The following is a 26,785-nucleotide window of genomic DNA, read 5'->3' as shown; positions in this document are numbered from 1 at the left end:
ACATCGACGAGTGATGTCCTCAATCATTATAATTTTAGTCGGATTGATATGTCACTATAGCCCAGATTGTAATATTCCACAGGGATGAAATTATACCTGTTCCTGAGCTACAAATAAGCTGCGTGCGTAAATCGCTTTCATCTGGCGCAAGTCATGGTTGACAGGTGGGGGTGGTACAGGAGTGAGGACAAACACAGAGCGATCGACTGGGAGGGAGGGATGAAACACGCCTTTTTTTTATCTGTTGTTTATACATTGTTTCAACCTATCAGCGTGAGTGTGGACGTACAGCGGTTGAACATTTAAATTAAGTTAATTATTGTGCCATTTTGCGCACGATCCGTCCACGCGTATTAAATTATTTTCGCTGGCTCGACCGTAGACGTGTGTTTATTAAACTAAATAAACTGTGGGGCTGCTGTCGTACCCGCAATTGATATTTCGTTTAATTTTTCTTGCTTATTATAGAGCAAGCGGGATCATATGCGTTGGAAGGGATCTCGACGTAATAATGTCCGCCTCGGCCAGGAGCCATTCAATTACGCGTAACATTTAATCGAATCCCTCGCAGTGAGTATGTGTACTATACGCAAGGCAACAGGATTGTGTGTGCAAGAGATGAGGAGGGGGGAGGGGTGAAAAAGCTAATTTACGAATTGCTAATTTGACTGCCTGCTTCTCTCTCTGCATACACGCGCGATATGTTCATCCGGTGTGTGTTGCCGCTGCGGCTGCCGTACCAGCGTGGTGCCCCCTCCTCGATAATTACTCCGCTGATGATATTATGAACATTTTAACGTCAACACGGCGAATGCCCTCTATTGTGTGAACGCGTATAAACAAGAGTGGGTATTATGTTTTTTCATTATCGAATGGCAAATTGTGTGGGCCTTTTATTCGTATACGGTACAAACAAGGTGTGTGTGACCAAAACCCGTAAAGTGGTGTTTTTTTGTTTTATGTCGCTATTTGGCGTGGTTTATTGTTTGCTTCTGCAATGGTATCGGTAACGGTTGTTTGTAAAAGAGATGCTATATTACATTGCCGAATTAGTAGTCATACATTTCTACATATGTATATTATTATCTTTTGGACGATTTCTCTCTTTTACTATACATCAAGGACATACGTAAAATTGTTTTAGTGTTTAGAATCAAATAATTTTATAGCTTGGACAATTAATCTGTGTATTGTACCGATTTCTTAAGCACTTACAGCTATGAGTACTTGAAGCAATGTAATTTAAGTGAGAACAAGCATTACAAAAATGTAATCATGTGAGATAACCGAATCAAATTTAATATAGGTATGTAATGTGTAAAAAAGCTATTAGGTTTTTATAAAAAAAAGAAAACTAATAAAATAAGTACACACCGAGGTATATACATACATACTAGTAGTATTGGGCTACGACGCGAATTGCCATATAGTATGGACATGACTACAACTGCGATAAAATTAGAAAAGGCTCCCGCCAGTCACTAGGCAACCCGTCGTACAACTGTAACTCTGCTAAGGGTACCATTCGTACAGATGCATGAGGCGGCGTCCGTAGTCAAGCGGTTAGCGTGCAGACTTGCGAGTGTGAAGAAGCCGGGTTCGATCCCCCTCCCAGAGTCACGTTTTTTTCTGACAATGTCTTCCGCATGCAATGTAATATAAATAACTTTAAACTATTCCCGTGTACATTATTTCACAACATCTAACTCCCACACACAATTACTTTATAAATTCATTACCGAGTTTAAAAATAATTGATATTTGAATTTTATAAAATATCAACAAAATACAACTCGAAGATCAAAAGGTCATGTTTGCCCTGTCTTGATCCAATCCATGATCAATGCAGTTTCCTAATTGACAACAATTATTTTATAAATCAAAAGAGTCCCGTAACTTTCAACTTTTTTTTTTTTTTTTTTTTTTTTTTTTTAGTATTTCAAAAAACGATCTTGATTTTTCGTTAACAACGCGTGCTTTTCAACTCCTCTACATTTGTGTTTTTAAAATTATATTTTTTATCTATTGTCCATTTAATTTGACAAAATTATTGTAAATCACTCCCGTTTTAATTGATAATAGATAAAATCATAGGAATAAATTATTAAATTTCTACAGATATCCACGTTATTCTATATTTTTTTTTTTCTTACCAAACCATTAGGTATTTTCTTTTTTAACAATTAGTGCGATTAAACGGATTAAACGTGTGACATTGGAATGCTTTGACCTTAATTCAGGTACAGTGTTATGCTAAATTTTAATTTTTGTTGTAACCAAAACAACGTTTTGTACGGTAAAAATTTGCTGATTTAATGTGAAATCAATTAACTTACAATTTTCGATGCTGCATCTGTCAGTGATGAAGAAAAAACATAAGACTGTGATTTCAGATTCAAACACTACTTAGACCAATCATTACGTAATCGGGATAATTCTTGCTTTCAGAGATTCTTATTTGCCATAGTGTCCGTGTGACAATAAATAACCAAAAACATGTTCTCATAAAAATAAATCCACCATTTGCCGAAGTACATTCACGTGTAAAGCAAATAAGGAACATGGGAAAGAGAGCGGGAACGGGAAAGTGAGTTCTACTCGTACGGTACACAACTCGTCACTACTGACATTGCTTTCGCGTAACCATCGGGTTATTTGGAGCAAACACGCTTGGGCATTGTTTTTCCTCGGCTCGTCTTCTCCCCCTTTCTCATTTCCAGCTTCGCAGGCTGTTTATTTACCAGGAGAAAAGAATCTGGCTATCCCGAAACAAATACCCCAACCCTGCGATTTTCCGCGATTGTTTTCTCTCATCTTCTTCACTGACAGGTTGTGCTTCTTCCCCCCCCCCCCTTTATCCCATGCGTGTGTTGTTCTCTCAGCCTAAGAATTTTCTTCGGCCTCCCCGGAGGAAAAACAATCCAGGCCGGTGATTCTTTTAAAGCCTACCCCATTCCTCTTCCGTTCGGATTTTGTTTGGTGAAAAGCTTTTTGCAAAAACATACGACCTTTTGCGTGCTGAAATTCCTAGCGTGAGTGATACCTGGTACAATATAGTATATTAATAGTGGCAATGAATGCTAAATTGATAAAATTAGTTTAATAGTTACTTGGTAAAATATGCAAGACCACTTTTATTTCAAACTACAATCATCTGAAATGCACAAGCTTGTCATGTCATAATGATGTTGGCAATGAGACGCGTAAGATAAAATTTTCTTGAATTGATGATTAAGGCGTATCCATATATATTTATTTTAATGAGTTCGTCAAGTCTATGGCAAACTTGCTAACATATATTATATAGGTGATGAACCCATTGCAACACTAGTTTCAATGATTTTTCTGGCTGTTGTTTTGTTTTGTCAAAGTAAATAAAAAAATTAGCAAAGTAAATGTTTATCAAGATTGTCCAACCATAATCGCAGTTCTACAACAAAGAAAGTCCAAGCCGTCTCCACGCCTTACCATACTCGACAACATTAAACCAGCAACATCAATCAGCAGCACGTACCGAGATCCAAACTTGATTGTTAGAAATGGTCTCGCGAAACATTAATTAATCCGCCCCAAGTGCGAGATATTCCCGAGCATCGGAACCGATACTGTTTCAAGCAGTACTTGTAACATTACATACACGCCCAAGCCAGAAGCTCGCGTTATCAGATCCGCCGCTACGTATACCTATCCGCACGAGATTAATTAGTAGCGAAATCTCGCCACGCTCAAACCTCATTATCGTGCCACTCTACGGTAGCGCATTACCAACGTCTTCGTTATTTTCACGAAAGCATTTCCGAGGTATCGGTCGGCTACACCCAAAACGACGACTCGATTGCGAGTTAAACGCAAAAGATGATGATAATGATGTGAGTGTTCGAGGAGGGGAAGGTTGGGCAACCGAGGGAAACTCGACGGGGATGAAAAAGCGGCAAAGACGGAGGAGGAAACTGATCATTATATACGAGAGAGAGCCCAGCACCACCGGCGGGGGTTAATAACGTAGTTCAATACTCGCTCGCTACTAATGAGGGGTCATAAGCTTATATTGCCTTGATTTCTTTTTATTCGGATGGTCGGGCGTTAGTTAGTGGGCAAACGCGTCTGATGTACGCGCGTACATTATCGTAACGATAGTGTTATGTGTAAGGGTCGGAAGGGAGACCAGATTTGCGTTTATCATCGCCGCTGTAAGGGGAAATAAAGGTTCAGTTACGAGAGCCATTGTTCCGTTGTTTTACCAATAATGACCTGGTTTTTCTTTTCGAAACATTTGTTGGGTTGCCCAGAGCAATCATGTTTTTTGTTTTACGCGAATAAAATGCAGGAAAACAAATATTATCTTCATTTAGCTCGTGAAATATAAGACGTTTATTATTTTCGAACAAGTTCCATTACAGTCGATCGTTCTGTTTGATTTACGGATACAAGTCTATAAATTACCAATGAAGCGCTATACAGATACGTCGTATTGTTGATTTTTAGTAAAAACTAACGTGGTGTAAGTATTTGCGTAAGTACATTGGATGGAAAATGTACACTACAAATCGAAGTGTGTTATTTCAACCAACATAAGTGTGTAATTTTCTGTAACACTTTTACTAAATTTTAAATAGGTAATTTTACACTTTACAAGTGTGTACTTACCATAATTTATACACATGAAATTTGTAAAAACAAACCTTTTTAAGTGTGTAAATCATAAATGCACACTTTCAAAAGTGTAAAATTACCCAGATTAAAGCGAGTACAAAAGTGTTACAGAAAATTACCCACTTAAGTGGGTTGAAATAACACACTTCGATTTGCAGTGTAACAGTGGTCTAGAAAGTAAGTAATATATCGAATTCTAAATTGATGGACTATTATGAAGTCTGTTTCTAATTTCCTTCATTGTTTATTTTTGTTTCACGTTGTACCTGTACATTAGCTCAGATATTTAATCTTACATGGTTAATCCCAAAAGTAGTCCTCTCCGTTGATCACTGATTATTTCCCATTCCGAATACACGTGATGCAGTTCAAGAATTGTCCATACAAATACAGATGGACATTTTATTGGCCATAAATGTTAAATGTATCGTCGTCGACACTCCGGTCGAGTGTGCGTTTTCAGCTCGCTTAACTTTGAGCCGAAAACCTCTTGCGAAGTCTCCTCTTTCATTTCCATTGTGCTTGCGACGAGTGCCCCTCGCCGGAGTTTCAAATAAAAACGACGAGCTGCCAGCCGTACTCTCCGGAAGACCGACGCGAGTAAAGGTTGAAACGAGCAGAGGTGAGGGAAGAGAAAAAAAAGCGAGTGGATGGATTCTCTCGTGTCTCCAGATCGGATGGCTGGAAAGGGGGTGGCGGTGGGATATAGAAAAGCGTGAGCCGTTGAGCGGTCGGTCCTTCGTTTTCCTCCTTTTCCCGCGAGGGGATACAAGTGGTGCGGCGGCAGTGGCCAGGGGGTAGTCTTATCCGGCAGCTAACATCCGGCCGAGCAGCGCTTAGTCCTCGTGTATTATTTATCTCCCCCGCGAACGTATATGGATTATGGAATCCGTTTGTCGTCGTCGTTCCCTTTACCTTCCACCAAAGCCCGCTGACACCAAATGTCATCCTTTTCCAAGTCGCGGCTGCTTGTTTTCCCTTTGCTTGTAGTCTCTTTTTTCGATTTCTCCGCTTATTCTTCCATCTTGTCCCCGGCAGAAGTTTCTGCGGGAAAAGCGTCTTCTTTCTCCCTACTCTTTGTTTCACTTGTTTGTGGTCTTCTATGCCCGAGTCGCAGGATACGCGCTGCAAACAGTTGAGCCTTGACGTTGACGCTGATGGCTATGCTACGCTGGGTACGATTTTCTTATTCTGCCGCTTTTGGTTTTCGCTTTAAAGTTAACTTGTTTATTCCGCAGAAATGCTAATTTTGTAAGAACTATTTTGGAACTACAGGAATATAGAAGTTGATGAAGAATATACCTTTAAAATTAGGGTCTTTGGAGTACAGAAAACTTTTCTAGACATTGAGGTAAAACGAGGTTAACAAAGATGTACGTGTGAAAATTCTCGTTGATATCACCATGATTAGTTTTCGTATCACTTGGCATGTGTGATTCAGAGCTAGTAACTTCTTTTGCTATACTTAACATTTTCAATGAAACTTGAATAAATCACTCGAATGCGGTTAAATCAAACTTATTATTCCAGCAATCTAGTTGTCAAATTGACCAAATATCATGTACTCGATTCTCTGGGGCACTTGACCAAACTCAAACATAAGATGTGCTTTCGTATACGTGAAATTTTCGCGAACGAGATACTATACAGCATTGAGTAAAACTCGAAAGAAAAAAAGGTAGTACTTAAACGAGTCTCCCTGCTCTCTAAATCCTCCTAGCGGTGATTATTAACTCTCCAGCAACTAAGTCGTATCGTTCTCTTCCTCCCAAAGAGCTGCGAGAAAGGCTAAGCCGAAAAGGGAGGCGCCTGCCACTGGACGACAACGGGGTCGTAGGTACAGTAAAACGCACCCTCTTCCTTTGATCAACCATACCTCCTCCTCCCCGCAATCGCAGGGAGTAAGCTACTTGTATTACTACTGCAGCTTTTACGCGGATTATGCGGTACGTTTTCTCGGTCGATTTCTCGAGATTTCCTTCCTTTCTTCTCGCTGGGTTCGGCTCGCGATTTCCACATATTTTTTCCCCCGCCGTCGCAGTCGGGTCGTACATATTTAACGCGCCTCGAATTGAATCCCGAGCCCTTTCTCCCCCCTCCCCACGCCGAGTGATGGACGGTAAAATTTAGAGGTCGCTCGCGATGAGGTTGAATGTTTGAATAGAGGATTGAAAAGTGTTTGTGGAAAAGTGTTTTTTTTTATTTTTTTCTTATTTTTAAGAAAACGTTTGCTCTTTTTTCTGATTGCAGAGGGGCAGCGACGAGCTACTGTCGCAGAGCGGAGGCGCAGTCAATGGCGCAGCGATGAGTCCGCAGCCGCACCACAACGCCGAGAACAACAACGAGGCCAAAAAGGTGAGTCGCTTCTTTTTGTCGTTGTTTGTCCGACTTGTGTTGGTAAAAAATTTGTACGATCGATTATATCTATAAATTTTATAGAATGTGCGTAAAATGATACATTCGATTATGGTACTAACGATGAAACGCGCTTTTAATTATTTTCGTCTCAGTTGTGAAACCGCGCTTAATGCAATCTTCATTATTAATTATGACTATAAAACCAGTATAATTTTTTATCATAAAGTGTTGTCGATTTTTTTAGAAACAAAATTGTATGAAGAATGGCTTAGTTTTTTTCTATTCCCTTTAAATTTAATCAGTTAACATAATGTTTGATTGAATTAAATATAAATATATTATTAGTTTTTCAGAGTATAAAAAAAATCAAGTAGCACTACTTTTGATAGTATTTGTATGATCAACTCATTTTGTTTTAATTTTCTCTGCAATTTAATTCAATTTGTCCGCCAAACAAAACACTTGTCCTGTTTCAGCCAATCACACAACGAATAAAAATGCTTCAGTCACGTGACAATCAATCTTTTAAGATAGTAGATTTTTTGAAACAAGTTCGTGAAGAATCGCTTCGTCATTGGTGCTTTTGTCTTCTTGAATAGTTTCGCTGTTTAAAAGAAAACTGAAGGTGAATTCCAAAAAAAAGAGGTGAAACGTAAGCACCAATAAGCGAAAGAATCGTGTGTTATTAGAAAAACTCCCTGATGATCACGTAAACGTTATCGTAATGAAGTAAAATGGAGGATTGTTTGGTGTTGTCAAGTCTCAGTTACAAACCCCCTTCAACGATTCTCTCTTGTAATTGGACAGCAATACCTCTAAAGTTTCCCACGCAACTTTGTTACAGTGTGACATTTGTCAAGATTTCGCTTGAAAAATAAATTGAAAATACGCAAAAAAACCAAAATCCTCGGCTTTTGAGTTGAAAACAAAAACCCTTTTTCGATTCTTTTTCACGGCCCCAAAAAGCACTCGAAATTCAATGAAAGCGATGAATCGAAAAGCCCTTCCGGTACATACAACGTCAAATAAAAAAAAGCTGCGCGCGCTCTTTCTAGTTATAGAAATCATCGCAAGCTCAACGCGCGCGCACGCGTGTATATCACCAATTTTTCGAATGGAGCTCTATTGACGCACCTGATCGAGTACTATGAGCGCAAGAGATGCGAACTCTCGTTGACCTCGTTTGGCAGCACCCTCATTGGAGCCCAATACCATTGGGGTGGGTATACTTTGCTTTTTCAACTGCACTCGAGTGCGTATCGTCCCTTTCACGCGCGCGAGTTTTCGATACCTGTGTGTCCGAGACGTGCAAGCGTGTCGAAGAAAATTCAAAACCCCTTTTTTTCTTTGCGCGTGCGGATTAATAAATAGAGTGCAAATGAAATTAGGGCTTCGCGCGGAGGCGGTTCGGTGTATTGGATTCGATTTTTTAGGTAAGGTCGATGCAGTATCTTCCTTATCGCTCTGTTGGCTATTCATGTAGTCAAAGAGTAAAATAAGGCTGAGCATACTTTTTATTTCTATCGAGGAAATTTCTATCAAGTTAAATATTTGTTTGCGATTTGTTTGTGTAGGCATTTGTTTATTTATGTTCTATTAAATGCAAGGATTTACTATTTTTATAAAGCAGCCCTTCGACTTCAGCTTCGATATTCCGAAACCATAAAATTTTCTCATATCTCGGTCACAAACAGTGTCTTTACTCATAAATTGAAAACTACTAGAAGGTCTACTAAAGTTACTAGATCAAGAAGAAACGAAAAAGAAAAACAACTAGCACATCCAGTCACTCACTTGCGCCTCAACGTGCGCTCGCAACATTTTTCCTAACATCCCGAGCATCGCGAGTTTTTGTTTTTCGTTTCCCAAGCCCGTCGCCTTGAATACATAAATCATCGTAGTGTATAGCAGTTCGTCCTTCGCAACGAAAAGAACTTGAGAGTCGGGCAGGTGCAACACCTATGCCGCATCCCGTCCCAACCGCGTGCAGTTTTTCATAAATATTCCGAAAAGGAGGAGCCCTCGCTTTTGTTCATTCTCTTTGAGGAGCGCTAGCCGATCGATCGAGCTCCACGGAGCAAACGAGGTAGCACACAATCCTTCCTCCCTTTTTGCACGCCGTAAACGCGCGAATACGGTCGAATATTTACGTATCCGTCTCTTTTTTGTTTCGCGCGGGGGTGTGTGTAATATTCGCCCGGCATCGGTGAGATAAATATTTCATTGCTGGCTGGTGCACGAGTGATTTTTTTTAGGAGGGGTTCTTGCATCCGTCGCTTTTCCCGAGCGGGCAAATGTACGCGAATCTTACTTGCTGGTCCCTTGGGGTTGCATAAACAAACATCTCGTCACGGTATTTTAAAAGACAAGTTAAGGCGCGATACACCATGACAACAGAGCGCTTTTTGGAGAAATCCTTGTTTGGCGGAGAATTTTTTGCTGTGAACTTCGATTTTTCTTGACTTGCATGGACAGGTGTAACTCTTGCATTCAGGAGCGAATCGGCATTCGGGGTTCTCTAATCCCTCATCATTCACGATAATGAAAGAATTATTGAGTTGAAGAAAACAAAAAATAACCCCGAGTTTTTTGTGTACTTGGAGTAAAAAAGAAAACCCTTTGATAATTTTTTTTTTTTTTTAATTAAACTTCGTGCCTCTAAAATAGTGACAAGTTTTATCAGCACCTTTTTAGGCCAGAAAATGTTGAAAAAGTGATTTGACAGAGTTGCTAGAAAACCCCACCGAGTTTCATGGCCTAGCGTCTCCGATCATGTCGAACTCTCAAAAGGAAATCAACGACAACGTGACCAATGACAGAAATCAAACTCAACGCGATTGATTTTCACCATGTGCTGCTCATGATTGCTCATAAATTTTCGAATCTCGTGCAAAACAGCCAATATTTCTCCAAGTTCCACCATCGAGTATGGGGATGGCGACCCAGCAAACTAATTTCAGATGGCGCAATCGGTACTTAGATTCTACCCAATGAGATGTGAAAACGGTTTATGCACGAAAGTATGAAGTCTCTACGGTCCGCAAACTCAGCATAGATGGCGTACTGTAGCTAAGAGAAAAATTGCGGGGCATTGACAAAAATATACTATTCGTGATCTCCTGACATCAACGTGACGGAGATGTTGTCTCAAAAGTACGTCCACATACTATATTGTTGTCACTTAGCAAAAGTGTGTCAGTGACGCCATTTTTCTTTCAGCTACAGTACGCCATCTATGCTGAGTTTACTGGCCGTAGGGACCTCATACTTTCGTGCACAAACCGTTTTCACATCTCATTGGCTAGAGTCTAAGTATCGGTTGCGCCATTTGAGGTTAGTTTGCTAGGTCGCCATCCCCATACCATCGAAAAAATAAAAGCTACAACAAAATGTCCTCACATACGTGCATCAATTTCAAATCTACTCGCAATAACAGTCACAATGTCCACATCCACCGCCAGAAATAAAGATGCATCGCGCAGTGAATGGAAAAAAAGAGGGGGCTCTCGGAAATCCGAGGAATCCACCTCCTTGAGACGTTAATATATTTTCAAGAGGGCGCTCATCTCGCCCCGGACAAAATTCTTTTTGATACGGCTGCCACGTAGTCCCGAAATTCAGAAGCTCCGCGAAAAGGTACGCGAGCCGATGAGATTCCCCGGGAGCCCGCGAGGTATTTTGGTGCCCCTCTTGCCCCTCCGCGTCGAATTTCCGGCGCATGAAAGGAAGCAGAAGCGCTCGATCTACCGTGACATCCGAGCGCTCGCTTTATTACTGCTTCTTCTTCTTCTTCTTTTCCCATCCCGAGCACTGCGAAGAAGCTCTACTTTACCCCCACCTCCCCCGTATGCGTGTCTTTTCGATCAAACTGGCGGCAGATTTTCCGAGCTATTAATTGCGAGTCACTCAAGTTGATTTTTTGCTGGTCTATCAGGGGTCGATCGAACCATCATGTAGTACTCGCTAACAGCCCCTAAAAATCGTGGTGGTCAAACACTTATGAAGCAACAGTCGATTGCGGTGAGATGTCGTCTCGAGAGACTTTATCATCTTTGTCGACACGCAAGAGATATCGCTTGTTGTTTCGTCTCCAAGAGGAGAAAAAGCGACATTAAGAAGTCGTTACGGAACTCACGAGTCAGCAAAGTCAATTATCGGGAGGAACTTTTACTCCCCTCTTGGACTTTTATTGCGACCAGAGTTTGACTATTGTCGCCTCGATTGTCGCTGGTGGTGATGATGGCTTTGTAACGTGCTGCTTGCTGCCTCCGATTTTTTTTTTTTTTTTTTTTTTACTTACGTTCACCGAACTATGTAACATGTCAACATTCAATGAGAAAGGACAAATTTCCTTTTCTTTTCATTCGATCGTTTAAGCTGCGAAATTTTTCATTTTTTTTTCGATCAGTTGCCCCGTGACGAGTAAAATCCTTCAATCGTCACGTAAGGCAAGATTTACTAGATTTCGATAAGAAAATTTCTCCCTGTAACTAAGTGAAGCAGCACCGCCCAAAAGTCCCATCAGCCCGACGAAGAATCAAACGCAAAAAGAAAAATCCTCCCGCGTAATCCCTTCCGTTGATCAGCAAAATCCCCCTTGATACCCAATCGAGTCACCGTCGTCGGTGCCCCCCCTTCTGTCGAAAGAACAATTAATTAATACGCAGTGCGGCCACGTGGTGTGTCCCCGTCAATACCGACAATAGCCCACCACCTCCCTGGGACCAAATGGAACTCCATTACGAAAAGAGATCAGGTCATACGGTAGGCTGCAGGGAAAAAGCCACCAAAAGAGAGCAAGAAAGACGCGACATTGATCAGGAGCGCTTACACGCGAGTCCATTAAAGATGGAAGCCGACCGGAAGGTTGGCTCCTGCACGATGCTCCGCCCGGGGATGGATCTCATTTTCCGGATTAGCGACGACGCAAAGTCGGCCTTTTATGCCACTGGCTTTTTATGCGCTAATAAAAAAGGGTCATCCCTCTCCTTCGAGGGAAAAGACGCTCGGGTTTCGTTTTTTCCACCCCGGGCTCGCTCTTTGATACTTTTCGCTCGAAAAGATGAGATTGGTCGGAGCAGGGGAAGGGGGAGAGAGGGATTTGCTCAGATTGTGCGCCAAATTGACCTCCAGCCGGGGCTTGCGTCAACCAGAGGAAGGGATTCGGGAGTGCTGCGCTTCCTTTGACGATTTGAATCCGAGGGTGAAGTTTGCGGGCCACATTTGGCCGTGTGCCTGCAGTTTATTGCCGTATTGTCACGTTGGGAGTCGTTTGCATGTTCCGAGTATATTCATAACTTTTGTGGTCGCACTTAATCAATTAAAGGAAAAACGTGTTTTCGTAATGGACGCCCCCCCCCCTCTATTATTCAAACCGCGCTCGTTTCTGGCGTAAAAGTTTTCCTCGTGTTTTTCGCAAAGTTCAATTAATTCCCACGGTAATTCGCAATTTCACGTGAAATCGGCACTCTTTATGGATCCAATGATGCTTCGATGATGATAATACATTTTCATAATGTGTCCTCGTCGTGTATATTTATTAAGCGAAATTTTTGCAAAGTGCGTTTTGCGCGACGTTACCGTATAATACGATTAAGTTGAATTGATATTGATTTCGCATACGCCAGCCCGATAGATGGAAGGGGGAGGGTGCATGCGCATTTTTCGCTAAAATAATATGATAAATCAAGCGTCGGTAATTTATTGAATTAAAACTCCCAAAGGAGCGATGATAAATCACCGATGATAAAACCCGAAGTATTTTTCATCTTTTATAATTTTCCATTTCCCCTTTGGTTTTTCGATGATTTTACTGATTATGGAAAAAAACAACAACAGTCAATTGAGCATCTCATCGCACCATCCAGGCCGTACACCGTGAAATCCTCTGAGCCGATGTAATTGCTCGTAGTAATAGCGCGTACCCGAGTAGCCTACAGAGTCAAGATTGCAACAACAGTGGGAGGGCATGGCTCGCTGCCAAGGGTGTCTCGAGATGTGAAATCCGCACGTGCTCGCGTGTTTTCGGGTTAAACTCGTGTTCACTTGATAAAAATTTCACACCTTCATGAATACAATTACCTCGGCCACCTGCTGCACGCGTTTTCAATATCATCAGACTCGCGAGCCATATATCATTTTTCAATAGTCCACACCCCGTATTGCCGATGCTTCGTCTCACACTCCAAAGCTCCACGACCGCGTGGATAATCGATTCGCGAGTACAAAACCCAGCAGCATCGGGTTGAAAAAACTAGAAAAAAAAAGGGAGGAAAAAAACTGTTCGGCGTCATTAGTTTTGTTCTCCTTTGATCTCCAAACGAGCTCGGAGCCAAGGGTGGAGTGCGTGAAGTACGCGCGCGTTGATGAAGCCGTCGTTTGGAAATTCGCGTGACTGTGTCGCATGAAAAATCGCACCGCAACTTCGCTCGAAAAAAAAAAGGGGGGGAAGTTCGGGGGAGGGGCTAAAGAGGAGTCAGAAAGGACCATGATAGAGCCGAGATCGATAAATCGACGGGTACGTGACAAGCCCCGGGTGGCGCGATATCGCGGCTCACTCGTTGGTCTCATTGGTTTTAGGGAGATGCGGGTGACGGCGAGGGGGAAGAGGAGAAAAAAAGGAGGGCAGCGGTGTGGGTAAAAGTTACGCGTTTTCCCCCCTTCCTCTGGCGCGCATCCGCTCGTTCGGTTATTGATGAAGCTCCGGATGGACGACGAATATCGCTCTCGTACATGGCCCAACGTCACGTACCTGTCACTCGCTTTTTTTTCCGAATACGCACTACGCGGGTAGTTTGCTTACTTTTTTTTGTGGTTGTAAACTTTGAGGGGAGTAGCGTGATTTTTTTTTTTTTTCGGTCATGTTCCGTGTAATAAAGTGTGGATATTGGATCTTCTCCTTTGCTGCGGTACAACGTGCTTCGGCACTAAATTGTAATGACTCAATTCTCACGGTACTGCGCCCATGTCCGGTTGCATTGGTCGCTTGATTATAACATGCGTGGCCCAGAAAATAGGGGTGGGAGGGGAGAAGCAGCTGTGCGGGAGTTTTTCTACGTTGATCGAGATTAGTCGACGACAGATGGATGGGAGGAACAGGAAGGAAAATCGGATCGAGAGAAACTGTCCTTCTCGCGGGAAAGAGGGAGGGGGCATAGAAAAGGACTAAAGGCCCGAGGAACGATAGACGTCGTCGCAATTGGTTAATGCGCCTCGCTCCCGCGAGATTTGTCGCTCTCCCCTTGGGAGAGCTGAGAGAGTCCCTTCCCTCTTTTTTATTTTTTCCTTTTCATACTATAGATGTTTGCTTTGTTTCTCTGTACATCCTTTCCCCCTTTTTTCTCTTTGTTTTCGTACTTCTTTTGTGTACGTGTGTACATCGACCGCTATTTTTCTCCGTAATTTGACGTATTGTCTTTTTCCCTTGTTCATGTAATTTTAAAATTTCGCGACTACTGTGCCGCACGTCTGTGGATTTTTGTTAATCTCTTCTTCTTGTCACAATATATTCATGTTGTGTGTTTTTGTTGTATTTGAATCAGTACAGCTAACTTATCAACAAAATATCTTTTATTTTATTTTTTGTTTTTTTTTTGTTTTTTTATGATAGCGCTTCCCAGTTATATTGTCACTTTGAAGATGAAAGACAATTTTGGAAAACTCTGGCATGATATAACTTGAGTATCTGTATCACAATTGTCCCAGCAATAAAATATTGCCTCAATTAACGCTATCTATAGAAAACGGAGATGCGTTCAAGCGTCCTGAAAAGGAGCAAAAAAACAACCCAATCGTTGCAATCTACTTTCACACTAATTGCAGTGCGTATCAGTCCGGTGCTCATCGTCTCTGCCCCGTCATTCTATATACATTATATAGATTTTTGGATTCTCCAAAAATATCCTTTTCTCAATTTCGTTTCACATATGGTAATCACAAAAAAAAAAAAAATCCAGGCACGTGCTTTAAAAAAAATACAAATCTCGCATAACACTCGGTCCTCACGCCTAGACCAGTCGGTCGCAAGGTTCAACTTGCTTCCACCTTATTAAACCCGTATAACAATCCGGACGAATCCAGAATCGAATTTCGCGGCGATTCTTCCACGTAGTATAACCCGCTCCAATCAAATATTGTACATAATACATATCCGCGTGCATAAAACGAAACTACCCGTCCGTTTGGTATTACACGCGTATCCTAATTAGTCCCGTGCTATCGGTTACTCCGGAATTGAAATTCAATACTCGCTTGGTCCTCGCGTTCGAATGCGAAACGAGTTTTTTCGTTGGCCAGTTACGATATCGACGCTGGCTTGTTTAACTTATTCTACGCGACGGAAGTCATCTTTATATCAGTGGTGACACGCGTTTATAAACATCCCGTTGGACGTCCTCGTTTATTCTGGCCAGAAAGCATCTTTGCACTGACACTAGCGACTCTCAATATCCCTCGACTCCTGTCATATTCGTTTTTCCCGTACTGTTCATTCGGCTCTTACATGCTCTACCGTATACGCGTTATACGCGCACGGGTCGCTTCCAAGAGCTACGTTTTTTGCGCCTATTTTTCTCTTTTAAGGGGTCTGTGTTGCCGGGTAACGCGAGCGAGCTTATGAATTTCACGGAGATATACGAGCGTGTGCGTGTGGTGCACCAGAGGGAAGAAGCGGGAAAAATGGCTCGTGGGGTGTGTGATGCCTATATAGTGTTCCTCTCTCTCTTTTTTTTCCCAGGTCTCAACTATTCGCGTTGCTTGTTCTTTACGAGATGCACCGGTTTTTCGGGTAACGTGTATTCGGGAATGGGCGCGTGTCGTGGCTTCGTAGCCGAGTGAGCCGAAACAATTCAGTCTGCCGTGCAAGCTTACAGTTGTACTTGAGTTGGAAAACTGAACCATCTCGAAAAAGCCATTGCCGCGTGATTGAAGCCATGATTCTCTGTCTGCCATGTGATAAAACCAACAAAATATAACGTTCCAACATATCACTGTCAATTAGTGGTTTCATTGTTGGACCACATTTTAAATTTGAAACGTAATAAAATAAGCGCTTACAGTTTCGTTTTATTACACTTTTTTTTATAAATCCCAGGCAGAACAGATGGCAGACACTAAAAAACTCGGTATTTTATATTGAGTGTATATATATACCTTGTAGGAAAGGGGGTTCTGTTGTAACTCGGAAATCTCGTTGTAACAGTGCTTTTTATTTCGTATTTACATAATCACATAAAAAAAAAATATTACGACTAACATAAGCTACTTGCTCTTCTCCTCGTGGCTATTGTGAGCAATTTGAATTCAAATTCAAATAAAAATACGTTACGCCCCATCCTTGCGACGAAAATAACGGGGGGAGTAACGCAGCAGTTACATAAACAGAAGAAAAATATACATTCCGCGTGTATTTTTTATCCGTACAAGAAATTATTTGAAAGAAAAATTTGGCATCAAACGACATGTTTGTAAGATATTCATTTTCCTTGATATAACCAAAGACTTTTATTTCAAATGACAAATCGAAAAAAAAAAAAAAAAAAAACCCAAAACGAAACGCGCTCTCGCGAGATGATTGCCGCGAGAGTCGTGCGGTTGACAACGAAGCCTTTTTGCCCGCATCGCTGATAGCCCGCGTCGATTTAAACGAATTTCTGTCATGTTGTGTGGTCTAATTTTTGCTCGATAAAAAAAAAACAAACAAACAAACAAACAAACAAAGCATAGAACTGGGTTATAATGTTACACGTGACTGACAGTCCATTGAAGCTTTTTTTTGCCACACACGTAGTGAGGTATAATTCCCACATTTTATATTTATCATCGCGATTTTGAAAACTCCATGTAGGCACGTTACAACTTTGTATTTATTTTACTTTTGTACCTCTGATTTTTGCATCCTTTCGAATCTTTCGGACCCGAGCGTCAAAGCCACGCTCGTCGTCTCCGCGCCCCCGATTGCAAATCAAAAAACCCCCTTCGTTCATTCATTAGAGCCCGGTCTGATCACTAGCCGCTCGAAAGAAAAGTCACCGTACTACCGGCTTTTCCCCGAACGCGCGAAAAAGGAGAAAAGCGGGCCCCTCTCGCAAGTCGGATCGAATGAAAAAGAGTGCCCTGGCGTCAAAGAAATCCCTTTTAAACCGGGAAAAATCGATCTCACGCGCTTCCTCCTCCCGTTTGTACGTACACGCGTGCACAGGAGCGCGAGCTCGAATTCAAATTCCACTAATTCGAAGAGCGCGGCTGCACTTTGATTCCTTTGCTCGGAAAGTAGGTCGAGTCGCGAGCGCGATTCGTTTTTGTTTCATCATTTTTGGAGGAGGGATATAGCCGCGACCGATCGCGCGAGGGAGAAAAAAGTGGAGCCCAAGCTTCGGGAACTATATATACACCGGGTCGGGGACATATATATAAGGCGGGATGAAATTTAAGCCAACATCTATCGCCCTTTTTTTTTGCGCTTGCTGCTGTACGTACGAGAGCTGGTAGTGGCAGAGAGAGCGAGAGCTATTGGGTGGAAAATCGCAGTGAAATGAAAGCTTGCGAGGGTGGTGCGTGCCGAGGGGCGGATCGCGGTAATACGCGTTGGCACGTTGTCGGTGATTTCTGTACGACATTTTGATCCCTTGCAAAAAGAAGGAGTGGGGGGGGGTAGAGAACGGAAACCTTGTGCTAAGAGAAGCTGAAAGGGGTTGTTTTGTGCGTGTGAGAAAAATTGGTGGTACATGGATTTTCGTGAAGGGAGGGCCCGTAATTATTGTTTCATCTCGTTTATGTTCATTGTCATCTTGTTATCTCTGATACTCTTTATACATTGAATTGCAATGTTTAACTTGTCCTCCAACATATGGCACATAACGCGTTTGTATTGAAAGTTATCTGCTACAGCATTTGAGTACACGTAGAGTGGACATTTCTATGAATCTCTGAACTCGCGTCGTTAAAAAAAACAGCAAATTGATAACGCATCGATCAAACGAAAAGTAAAAACACACCCTTAGTACAAAAAATAAAATAAAATAGTGACCGTTTTTTGTTGTACCAAATTGTTTGTAATGTGATAAAAACACTTTCTCATCGAGTATCACTTTATACGAGGGGGAAGAAAAAAAAGTTTCCCTCGCGGTATAACAGCAAAAGCAAAGAAAGGAACATACGCAGCCGTTAATCGATCAACGGAAGAGCAAACCGCACGCTCGAAGAACAGCCGAAAGAAAATAAAACGCGACAATCGGCCAAAGAGTAAAAGAAAGGTGTAGGAAGTACCTAGTGGACGTGAGAGGGGGAGGGGAGAATCTCTCCAGTGGCCGCAATTGTTTCTTCCACTTTTTCTGTCCCTCTCGGGCGGGCGCAAAAAGTCCACTCTCGGCTGGCCCGAGTCGGGGAAAATTACGAGCGACAGAAAAGACGAACGTCGTGCTGGTGCGAAGGAGGGGGTGGGAGGGGGATAGAGCTTGCACGGAAAAGGGGACACGAAAAAGGAAACGAGAAGGAAGGCCGGAGGATATTGCGCGTTGGGTACACCAGCAAAGTTCATGGCACTGCGGTGGGACGCGTAACAAGGGGAGATGAGAAAGAGAGGGTGGGGCAAAGGAGCGATTGTCGCGGCCCGTTTGCAGAGAGGAGTAAATGAGCGACGTAATTTCAATATCAATTAGCGCATCGGTAATAAAAGACGCCTTTGGTCCTGATTCCCCGTTGGTATTGACTGTCGCTCGATTTTTGCTTTCCTTTGCCAATTTGTTTGATTATACCTTTTCATGAGCCAATTTGACAAATAGGTCGCTTTTTTCATATCAAAATTGTCACGTGACTGAAGCTTTTTTATGTATTGTGTAATTTGTTACGTAAGATCGAGTTTTCAATTAAATTGCAGCAATAATTAAAATGAGTGTAGTAGTAATTTTTTGATGATTAAAACTAATTAAAATTTTGTTTTTATATTTTATAGTATACGAGTAGTCAATGTGAGGTTAATTTATAAGTATATGGCAAGCGAGTATCACCCGTGATCTGCTTGTATTAGCCGCGTACTCAATGGTAATTTTTTCACTTGAACATTATTAGAATAGTTCCAAGTAAATATTCTCTTAGAATAAGACAATATTTTCTTACATCAAGAAGACTTTTTTTATTTTTAAAGAGACTATTTACTTGAAACTATTTAATTGAATGTTTTTTTGATTCTGGGAAATTTTTTTTTTTTTATTGTATAAATTTGAGAAATGAACATAACTGTAAGTACGTGCGTCTGTTTGTTGCTGGCTAACCAAGTTGTTGATTTTAAACCCGGTGTATAACAGACAAAATGACAATAAATAAACACGAAATATACGTTTATATGCACATAATTAGCAAATTACACTATAGTTAATGGCTCGATAATAATCTGGCCCCAATTCGACACATTTTCGCCTTTTCAGCCCCAACTCGACACCTATTACTAAGTCTCAGTTATAAGTACAAGCGATATACGTAACCATCGCAAGAATTTCTTATCCTTTTTTGTTTTTTTTTAACTTGTGGCAACAGAAAAACCATTGTCATCGCGTTTTTTGAAACGAAATACCAACTTCGTCGCACATGTATACTCACACGCATCTTATCATCGCAGATCTGACTCGATAGCCTTCAAAGGGAAGATCACGTCTGCGTTGTTCAAACAAAAATCATGAATCCCAATTTTGAGCAAACAAGCGAGGAGAAGAGGACGACTCGCGTGGCTCGAGCTATCCCCCGGAAATAATGGGAGCTGAAATCGCTCCGCAAACAAACGATTGAACGAGTCCGATTCAATATTTATACTGCTTATGCGATAACCCATCGGGTGAGGGTAAGCTCTTGGACGCAAACACACTTTCACCCCGGGAAAGCGGTGAAAAATGAATGAAAAAGAAAAAAAGAGGGAGAGACTCGGAGACGAGCTGTTTTTAGAATTTATCTCTCTCCCTTGGAGAAAAAAAAACGAGCTCTGAGAAGTTGGTCTGTCTTTGGCACTGGTTCAAGTGGGCGCAACCAGTTCGGGTTGTGTGCCGAGAGGGGGGGAAATCAGAGGCTCGGCGTAGGGTGCCACTGTAGCGCCACTTGGAATTCTAATGGAGACCCCGACGCCTGTTGCTCTCCGTGGATACAACTCGACGCTCCTCGGATTTCCCAAACTGCACGTTTCTTCTGTACTTTCAGTAGCGTATCACGGTATGGATCCTGCACCCCAAGTTTTTTTGTTCATATATCATCCGCTTGCACATGGAGATGAGTTGGAAGTTCGACGGATCCTTTTGTCATGTGTAACATAGAAATTTTTGGTTTTTGTTTCTCAAATCCACAAAAAAAACAATCGGTGTGTCATAGTTTCTGGTTTCAAGTGCAATTTTTTTTTCTTCTTTTTTAACTACGTAAATTCAAAATGTATGGTGGAGATCAAAGTTTTTGAATTGTAAAATACGAGAAAAATATTTAAAAAGTCCCATCGACTTTCTGAGATTTATATAAGCTTGCTTTTTACAACTATGCTTCGTTGATTAATTGAAAAATTTATTGTGAGTTTAAAGATTTTTCCATTCAAACTACTTTACTCTGATTTAAAAAGTGAAGTTTTTATTCCATGTTTATTTTATTGTTTTTGTTTTTTTAAAATAACAATTGGAAAATTACCAAGCTCTCCAGTCCTAATCGACTGTAAAACCTTGATGCTAAAATACCAATCCAATTATAGTTTTGCTTTACTTTACAACCCAATCTTTGACCCTTGAAAAGTTTTGTTTAGACGTTTGTTCCTCAATCTAATTTTTTTTAAGATACCCCTGAAACTTTGCGCCATTTAGTCATCTAAGATTCAGTTAGTTACAAAAATGTCGGATCAGTTGCCCACGCCCGATTAAAAAAAAAAAGTCAGTATTAAAAGCTCCTTTGACACGCTCTTTTCATAAAGTCCGAAAAAAGAGCTTTTTCCCGTCGTCGAAACTCTTGCGTCACATTTTTTTCCTCGCCCTCTCAAAGTTAACCTTCCACGCGAGCTCTCGATCAATGGCTCGAAGAACCGCAAAGTCCGACAACTCCACTTACCCTGACACTTTATTTAATTTTTTGCCACTATTATTTTCACTTCGTAAAGTTAAAACTCCTTTCGTGAAAAAACGCGTGACGTAGCTCGCAATAAAACGATAAAAGTTGATGAAAAATCGCAAAAATAAAAAAGAAAAAAGGCCTCTGACGAGTTTCCGTTGCCAATGAAGATCGATGAGCCCGTCCTCGACGTACTACTGATGGATTTTCTTACCTACAGAAATTCATCATCTCGAACAATAATGAATCGACTACCCAATAACCAACTAGGACCATATCGCGCAGTTTCCTCGTTCCAATCGTGCAAACATCCTTGAAAACCCCCTCCGGAATGCTCGATCGTGTGCAGCAAAGACAACTCCCACCCTTACAAAGCAACTACTCGAAGATACTGACGTACCACATACTCATGTATACGTGCACTGCAGTTTATATAGGTCCCATCTTTCACTTTTTCCAACGCATGCCCATCGAGCTTGCAAGTATATATATGGCTCGTGCGATCGGAAAAAGTACCATTGGAGGGACGCTGGAAAAAATGGGACCGACTAGTGCCGGAAATGAGAACTTTTGGTTTGGCCTGCTGGTAGATGCTCCTCCTCTCTCTCTCCTTCAAATCACTCGCTTGTAGGCAGGCGTAGGTCAGAAATAGGTTGATTGATTTCCAATGACGCTCTCCCCGCTCCGGAGAATCGATGCGCTGACGTATATACGAGTATTGCTCGATGCATGGGTGGCCAGGGAGTTCAATTGTGAAGTGATGGTTCTTCAAATGCAGCTGTTTTCCATGTATACCAGAAGACTTGTAATTTACCTCGGTCGGAATGGTTAATCCTTTCGGGTGGGTACGACAAAAATGTTGCAAAACAAGCGAAAGGATAATTAATTGTAAGAGGCGGTCCTCCAGAGTGTATGTAATTTTGAAAGGAAAAAAATAAGAGCTGGAGAAAAACTTGGAGATAAGCACGGCGAGGAGAAGTAGAGGAAAAATGAGCGCGACTCTGGCCGATGCCAGCGCGATACGGCACGCCAACTCGTTCGCTAATCCGATTCCCAGTGTTGACACAGTGCGCTCTCTCTTCCTCCTCGCCGAGATTAAAATCATTTCCCGGTGGCAAAAACGTACGCATCAGCGGGGGTGGGGTTTTTCTTTTCCACTTGATGATTTTCGGGGTTGTTTGTGATCTACGCAAAATTTCATACTGTTTTTACTAAAATCGGTATTTACTTGTAAACAAAAATAACGAAAGGCTAAAAGAGGAGGATATTAGGCCTCGGACTATTAATTTTCGGTACTTAATACCAAAAACTGAGGTTTTGAAAATGTTCAGTTTCATGAACATTTTATTCAAAATAGCTCTCGTGCAATTGCATTGCAAAAAAAAGTATGCAAATACAAAATGGATGTACCATCCTACGTTCCATTTTGAGTAGCGCATAACTTTATTTTTTATTTTCCACCCCAACATATTGCAAACATAAATGCACAAAGGCATAAATTAGCCTTAAAAAGTTTTCGCGAAAAAAAACACATCACGTCCTCCTCCCTTGCTCTGGTATAAAACATGCACGGCTATGCGCACTTAAATTTCTAATTACCAGTGCCGAGGTATCTCCTCTCGAAAAAAAAAAAATCTCGTCGTCCCTCGACCTAATACACCTCGGGCAACACCCCCCTCCTCCGCAAGCTCAGCTCATAAAAATGTCCTTAACGAAGCCACCCCGGAGAAAATATTCCATCCTCACTCCTAAAAAAGAGAGCGTCCAGAAAGAGAAAAAAAAAAAAGATCGTTCCCTTCTAATAATTCAAGCTGCGTATGCTAAGCTCGTAAAAATGCAGACGAGCCGCGGAACGACGAGGGATAAGATGCGTGTGCGGGCATTCCCTCGTCGCGTGTGTGATACGAGGCACTTGTTCCGTGCGGTCTCGCGCGGGTACTTTGTCAACCCTGGCGCTGGATCGACTACCCACGCTCCTTCTTTTCTTTTTCTCTCTACTTAAGCATTTTTTCCATATATTATTAAAGGATTGTCGTTAAAATTTAACTAATTTCCGGATATCACGAAAGATATCTAAAAAATAGCACGAAAGGTATAGGTGACTCGCAGATTAAAAGCACAGCTTTTACACTCGAAGCTCATAGCTTTCCTCGCAAGCTCATCTTTTTTTGTCGACATCCAAAAACGCAAAATCAAAGACTACACTCGTCACCTCCATCTCCCAACTTTTTCTATGGATGAAAGCATCTCATTCATATTTTTCCATTCGCCAGTCCCAAATCGCGAGCGGCTTCTTCGATTCTCCTGCAAAAGCACACCCGCCCATAAATCTCCCTTTTGATTCCCCCCCCCCCCCTGGATTAAAAAAGTCTCGCAGGTGGAATACACGTCTTTTCGACCTTTAGCCAAGCTGTCGACGACGACGTTGTTATTGCGCGCCACCCTCAAACGGCCGGGAAGAAGCGTCCTCTCCCCCGCGACAACAATGACCACTACGCCGGGGAAACATGACTCGCTTTAGCGACACCTTGGCCGCTCCGTCGCTGGACTGTCACTTGATTGATGAGTCCAGTGCGCGTGATGGATCGATAGGGGAAAAAAAAGTGTAAGCCGCAGCGAGCGGTAGCGGCTTACAATTTATTCGCCCAAAATTCTATACGCGACGTCGTCTCGGAAACATAAATCATTAAGCGCGTCTGTATAATGGACACGTTTTTTTTTAACTTATTGACGCGGGAGCTGATGTGTACACCGTCCGATCGGATGTTTGTGGATCCTTTTATTGGATTTTTTTTTTCGTACGGCATTTTTATGAAATGTATACTGTAGTATTGTTTGAAATCGTTTTTGGAATCAATTGGAATCAATCGAGTCGCTTATTTGAATTCAAACCTTTGCAAAATTCTGGAATGGAAGTTTTTCAACTTTATTTCTAAAGAGCGTTATTTTAATAAGTTTGATCGGAAATTGTACTTAACAAGGTACTTGATAAAGTTAAAAAGTTATGCATTAATTTTTAAGGGTTCAATAAAATTTTTCTTCTTTGGTGAAAACTATAATGAAAAAAATACCAGCATTTGTCCTCTCCACGTATAATATAACTTATAAGTGAGTATGTAAAATGACTTGAATATTTTGCATACTGTTTTTTGGTTTTAAATGATTTTGAAATCAATATCGTAATGATATTGCGTAAGCTTGAAACATGACGTAATAATAAAATAAAAAAAATTTTTCTATACTTTTTCATAAGGTAACCAATACATTATGAAATAATTTGATTCTTTCTCATAAGAGTGTATAGCTCCTTGCTCGAACCTGTGCAAATTTCTCTTATTCATCTGTAAAACACTACAACATACGTAGAAAAGTCATAAACTGAACGAAAAGCTCCACCTCGCGAATGAATAAAAAACACGATTCACAAGAGCTCCGATTCGTCTTATTCATCCACATCAAAGATCCAGTGAACTAAACAACCAGAGAGACTCTCCCAAGTGCATACGAAAGCGAGCCCACTTTTCCCTGCAAGATTATATTTCACCCTGCACACCACCACCACCTCTCTCTTCTTTGCCCATCTCTCGCTGCTGCACCTCTGGTAACGCCACTTTACGCGCAACGAGCGATTTATCAAGGCACACTTTACCTCTTTCCTCTATCCCTACGTACACACGTAGCTTTCCAATCGCCGTGAGACAATGGCGGCCAATCGAACAACGAGCTTTCCTACCCCCCTACCTTAGTCTCTCTTGTTTTTCTAGCTCACTCGGTCCCTCTTGCTTTATATACAGCAAAGCTCCACTCGGAAAGCTCACCGGGGCGCTGATTCTTTCTTTCCTCCGGTGCTCCTTCGAGTGTGCGCAATCCATCCTCTTTTTTTTTCGCTCATTTTATTTTAATCTTTTTTTTCCTTCCTCCTCCTGCTGGCTGAGAGATTTTTAATCTTCCGAATCTCCGAGCTTTGAGCGAGCGTCTTTACGAGGCTACTATAGTCGTTCTAATTGCACGAGGAAAATGGAAAAATCTCCGCAAGCTCGTTTCGCTCGTTTTGGTGCGTAATTTGATTCGGTTTTGCGAACGATGCTTGTGTAGGTAGTTCTGGACAATATACATGTGTAAAACAATTCGATTCAGACCAATAGTTGTATTTGTTTTTTCAACACACACACATATTTTGGTATCTGGTCCGAGAAAAGCTTTCGCTTGAATTCGCAGTACAAGCGCGGCATTCCTGTTCAGGCGGACAGGAGAAATATTTCCCCTGCTTTTCCTCCGTGCACGGACGCGCTGAAAATTTCAAAAATCCCTTTGCGTGGCATCCAAAGTGTTTCACGAATTTTTCAAATCCTCCCCTTCCCCGTACTCTGCCTCCTCCTCTCTATAAAATTTAATCTTACACCGGGGAGTTTTCATCAAAATTTCACGGCGTAAACGCGTGGTTGATATTTCTTTTTTGGACGTTGTTTCGTTTTTGGCTCTCGAGTGAATCGAATGGAGTGTCTTTCCAGTAGATTATTCGAATTAATGCTCATCTAATTAAGATACTTTTGCAAAATAGCGGAGCTGCGGTGCAGCTATGTAAGAGAAAATAATGTATTTTTTTGAAAATCGAGTCAATACTCTTTTGTCGGTAAAACTGCGTTTGGGTATTGTTTTTCATTGCAAAAGTAATATGTTGGTGCTTTAAACGACTACAATGTGTCATTTTAACAAAATTTAAGTAATATTAAATTGTAAATAATTTTAACAGGTGTTGGCTCGAATTTTTATTTGATTGCAAGTATAGCAACTGTAATGGGTTTAAATCCGACGAATAGGATCGCGTGACAATTGTGCTTCAATCGAATTTGTTGAAATCATTCGTCTACTTTCATTGGCGTTATTTGATGCGAAGGAACAATCCGATTGGGGGCTATGTCATAGACATACTTAGAAATCATCACCATTCCATATAACAAGTGTGATATGGCATAAACTTTTTCTCTATAAATTGATTAATAATCCAACAGCCTCAATGCAAATGTAAAACGAGTTTTCACCGTCAAACGAGATGGGGTAAGGCAGAGATTGTGAATCACTCCCCAAGTTTCTACATGTTGATCTCTGAAAATAGAAAATCTCCATCGGTCCCAATTAATACGTTTAATTTGACAAAAACCCTTTTCATATAGATCAACATTTGCGCATCCATGGAAAAGCTTTTTAAAAATAAATTTTCCACTCTCGAGTAAAAACAAAAACAACTGAAAAAGACATCTTAACCCTCCCATCTCCTCTGACGGGGAAAAAAGCGAGTAACCCCCATATTTTTTACTCCCGGGGTCTTATCTCCCGGCAGGAATTGCGTTTTCCGATCAGTTAAACCTACTAAACCTCAACAAGGCTTTTTTTTTCGAGCGAGTCCCATCCACCGTCGCAACAGGGATAAGCCGTAGGCCTCCCACGTACGCGTGCTGTATGGGTGGAGCAAAAGGTGGACGAAGGAGGAGGGTAGCTGGTTTTCAGGGGATCGCAAAAGCAGAAAGCAAACATAGAGAGGGGGAGAGACCCACGCGAACGGAGGAGCGAAGAAGGAGGCTCGGGTGGATAGAGCCGTGATTGAAAACTTAGCCCCGGGCTGTGCACGCGACTACGGGGCTTCGATTTAAATGCGCCCCCTCTTTTTTTCCCTCGTTGTCCCGCATGTACGCAAGAGCGCGCGAGTCGT

The 26,785-nt window shown here is 41.7% G+C and overlaps 1 protein-coding gene across 3 annotated transcripts in view; it reads left to right on the top strand.

Moving 5' to 3' along the window:
- The window catches only part of heph (polypyrimidine tract-binding protein 1 heph), a 303,250-nt gene that overhangs the window by 212,164 nt on the left and 64,301 nt on the right, over positions 1–26,785 (top strand). For all 3 annotated transcript variants that reach the window (XM_089594070.1, XM_089594069.1, XM_089594068.1), the window contains exon 3: positions 6,904–7,008. In XM_089594070.1, coding sequence (XP_089450196.1) covers positions 6,904–7,008 — 105 coding nt within the window. The remainder of the gene's footprint in view (positions 1–6,903; positions 7,009–26,785) is intronic.

This window comes from Copidosoma floridanum, unplaced genomic scaffold (assembly GCF_036245765.1).
Source record: "Copidosoma floridanum isolate Cflo_tuat_1 unplaced genomic scaffold, Cflo_Japanese_pri ptg000020l, whole genome shotgun sequence".
Lineage (NCBI taxonomy): Eukaryota > Metazoa > Arthropoda > Insecta > Hymenoptera > Encyrtidae > Copidosoma > Copidosoma floridanum.
The sequence above is the reverse complement of the archived record's forward strand: the minus strand, read 5'-3'. Positions and strand labels throughout refer to the sequence as shown.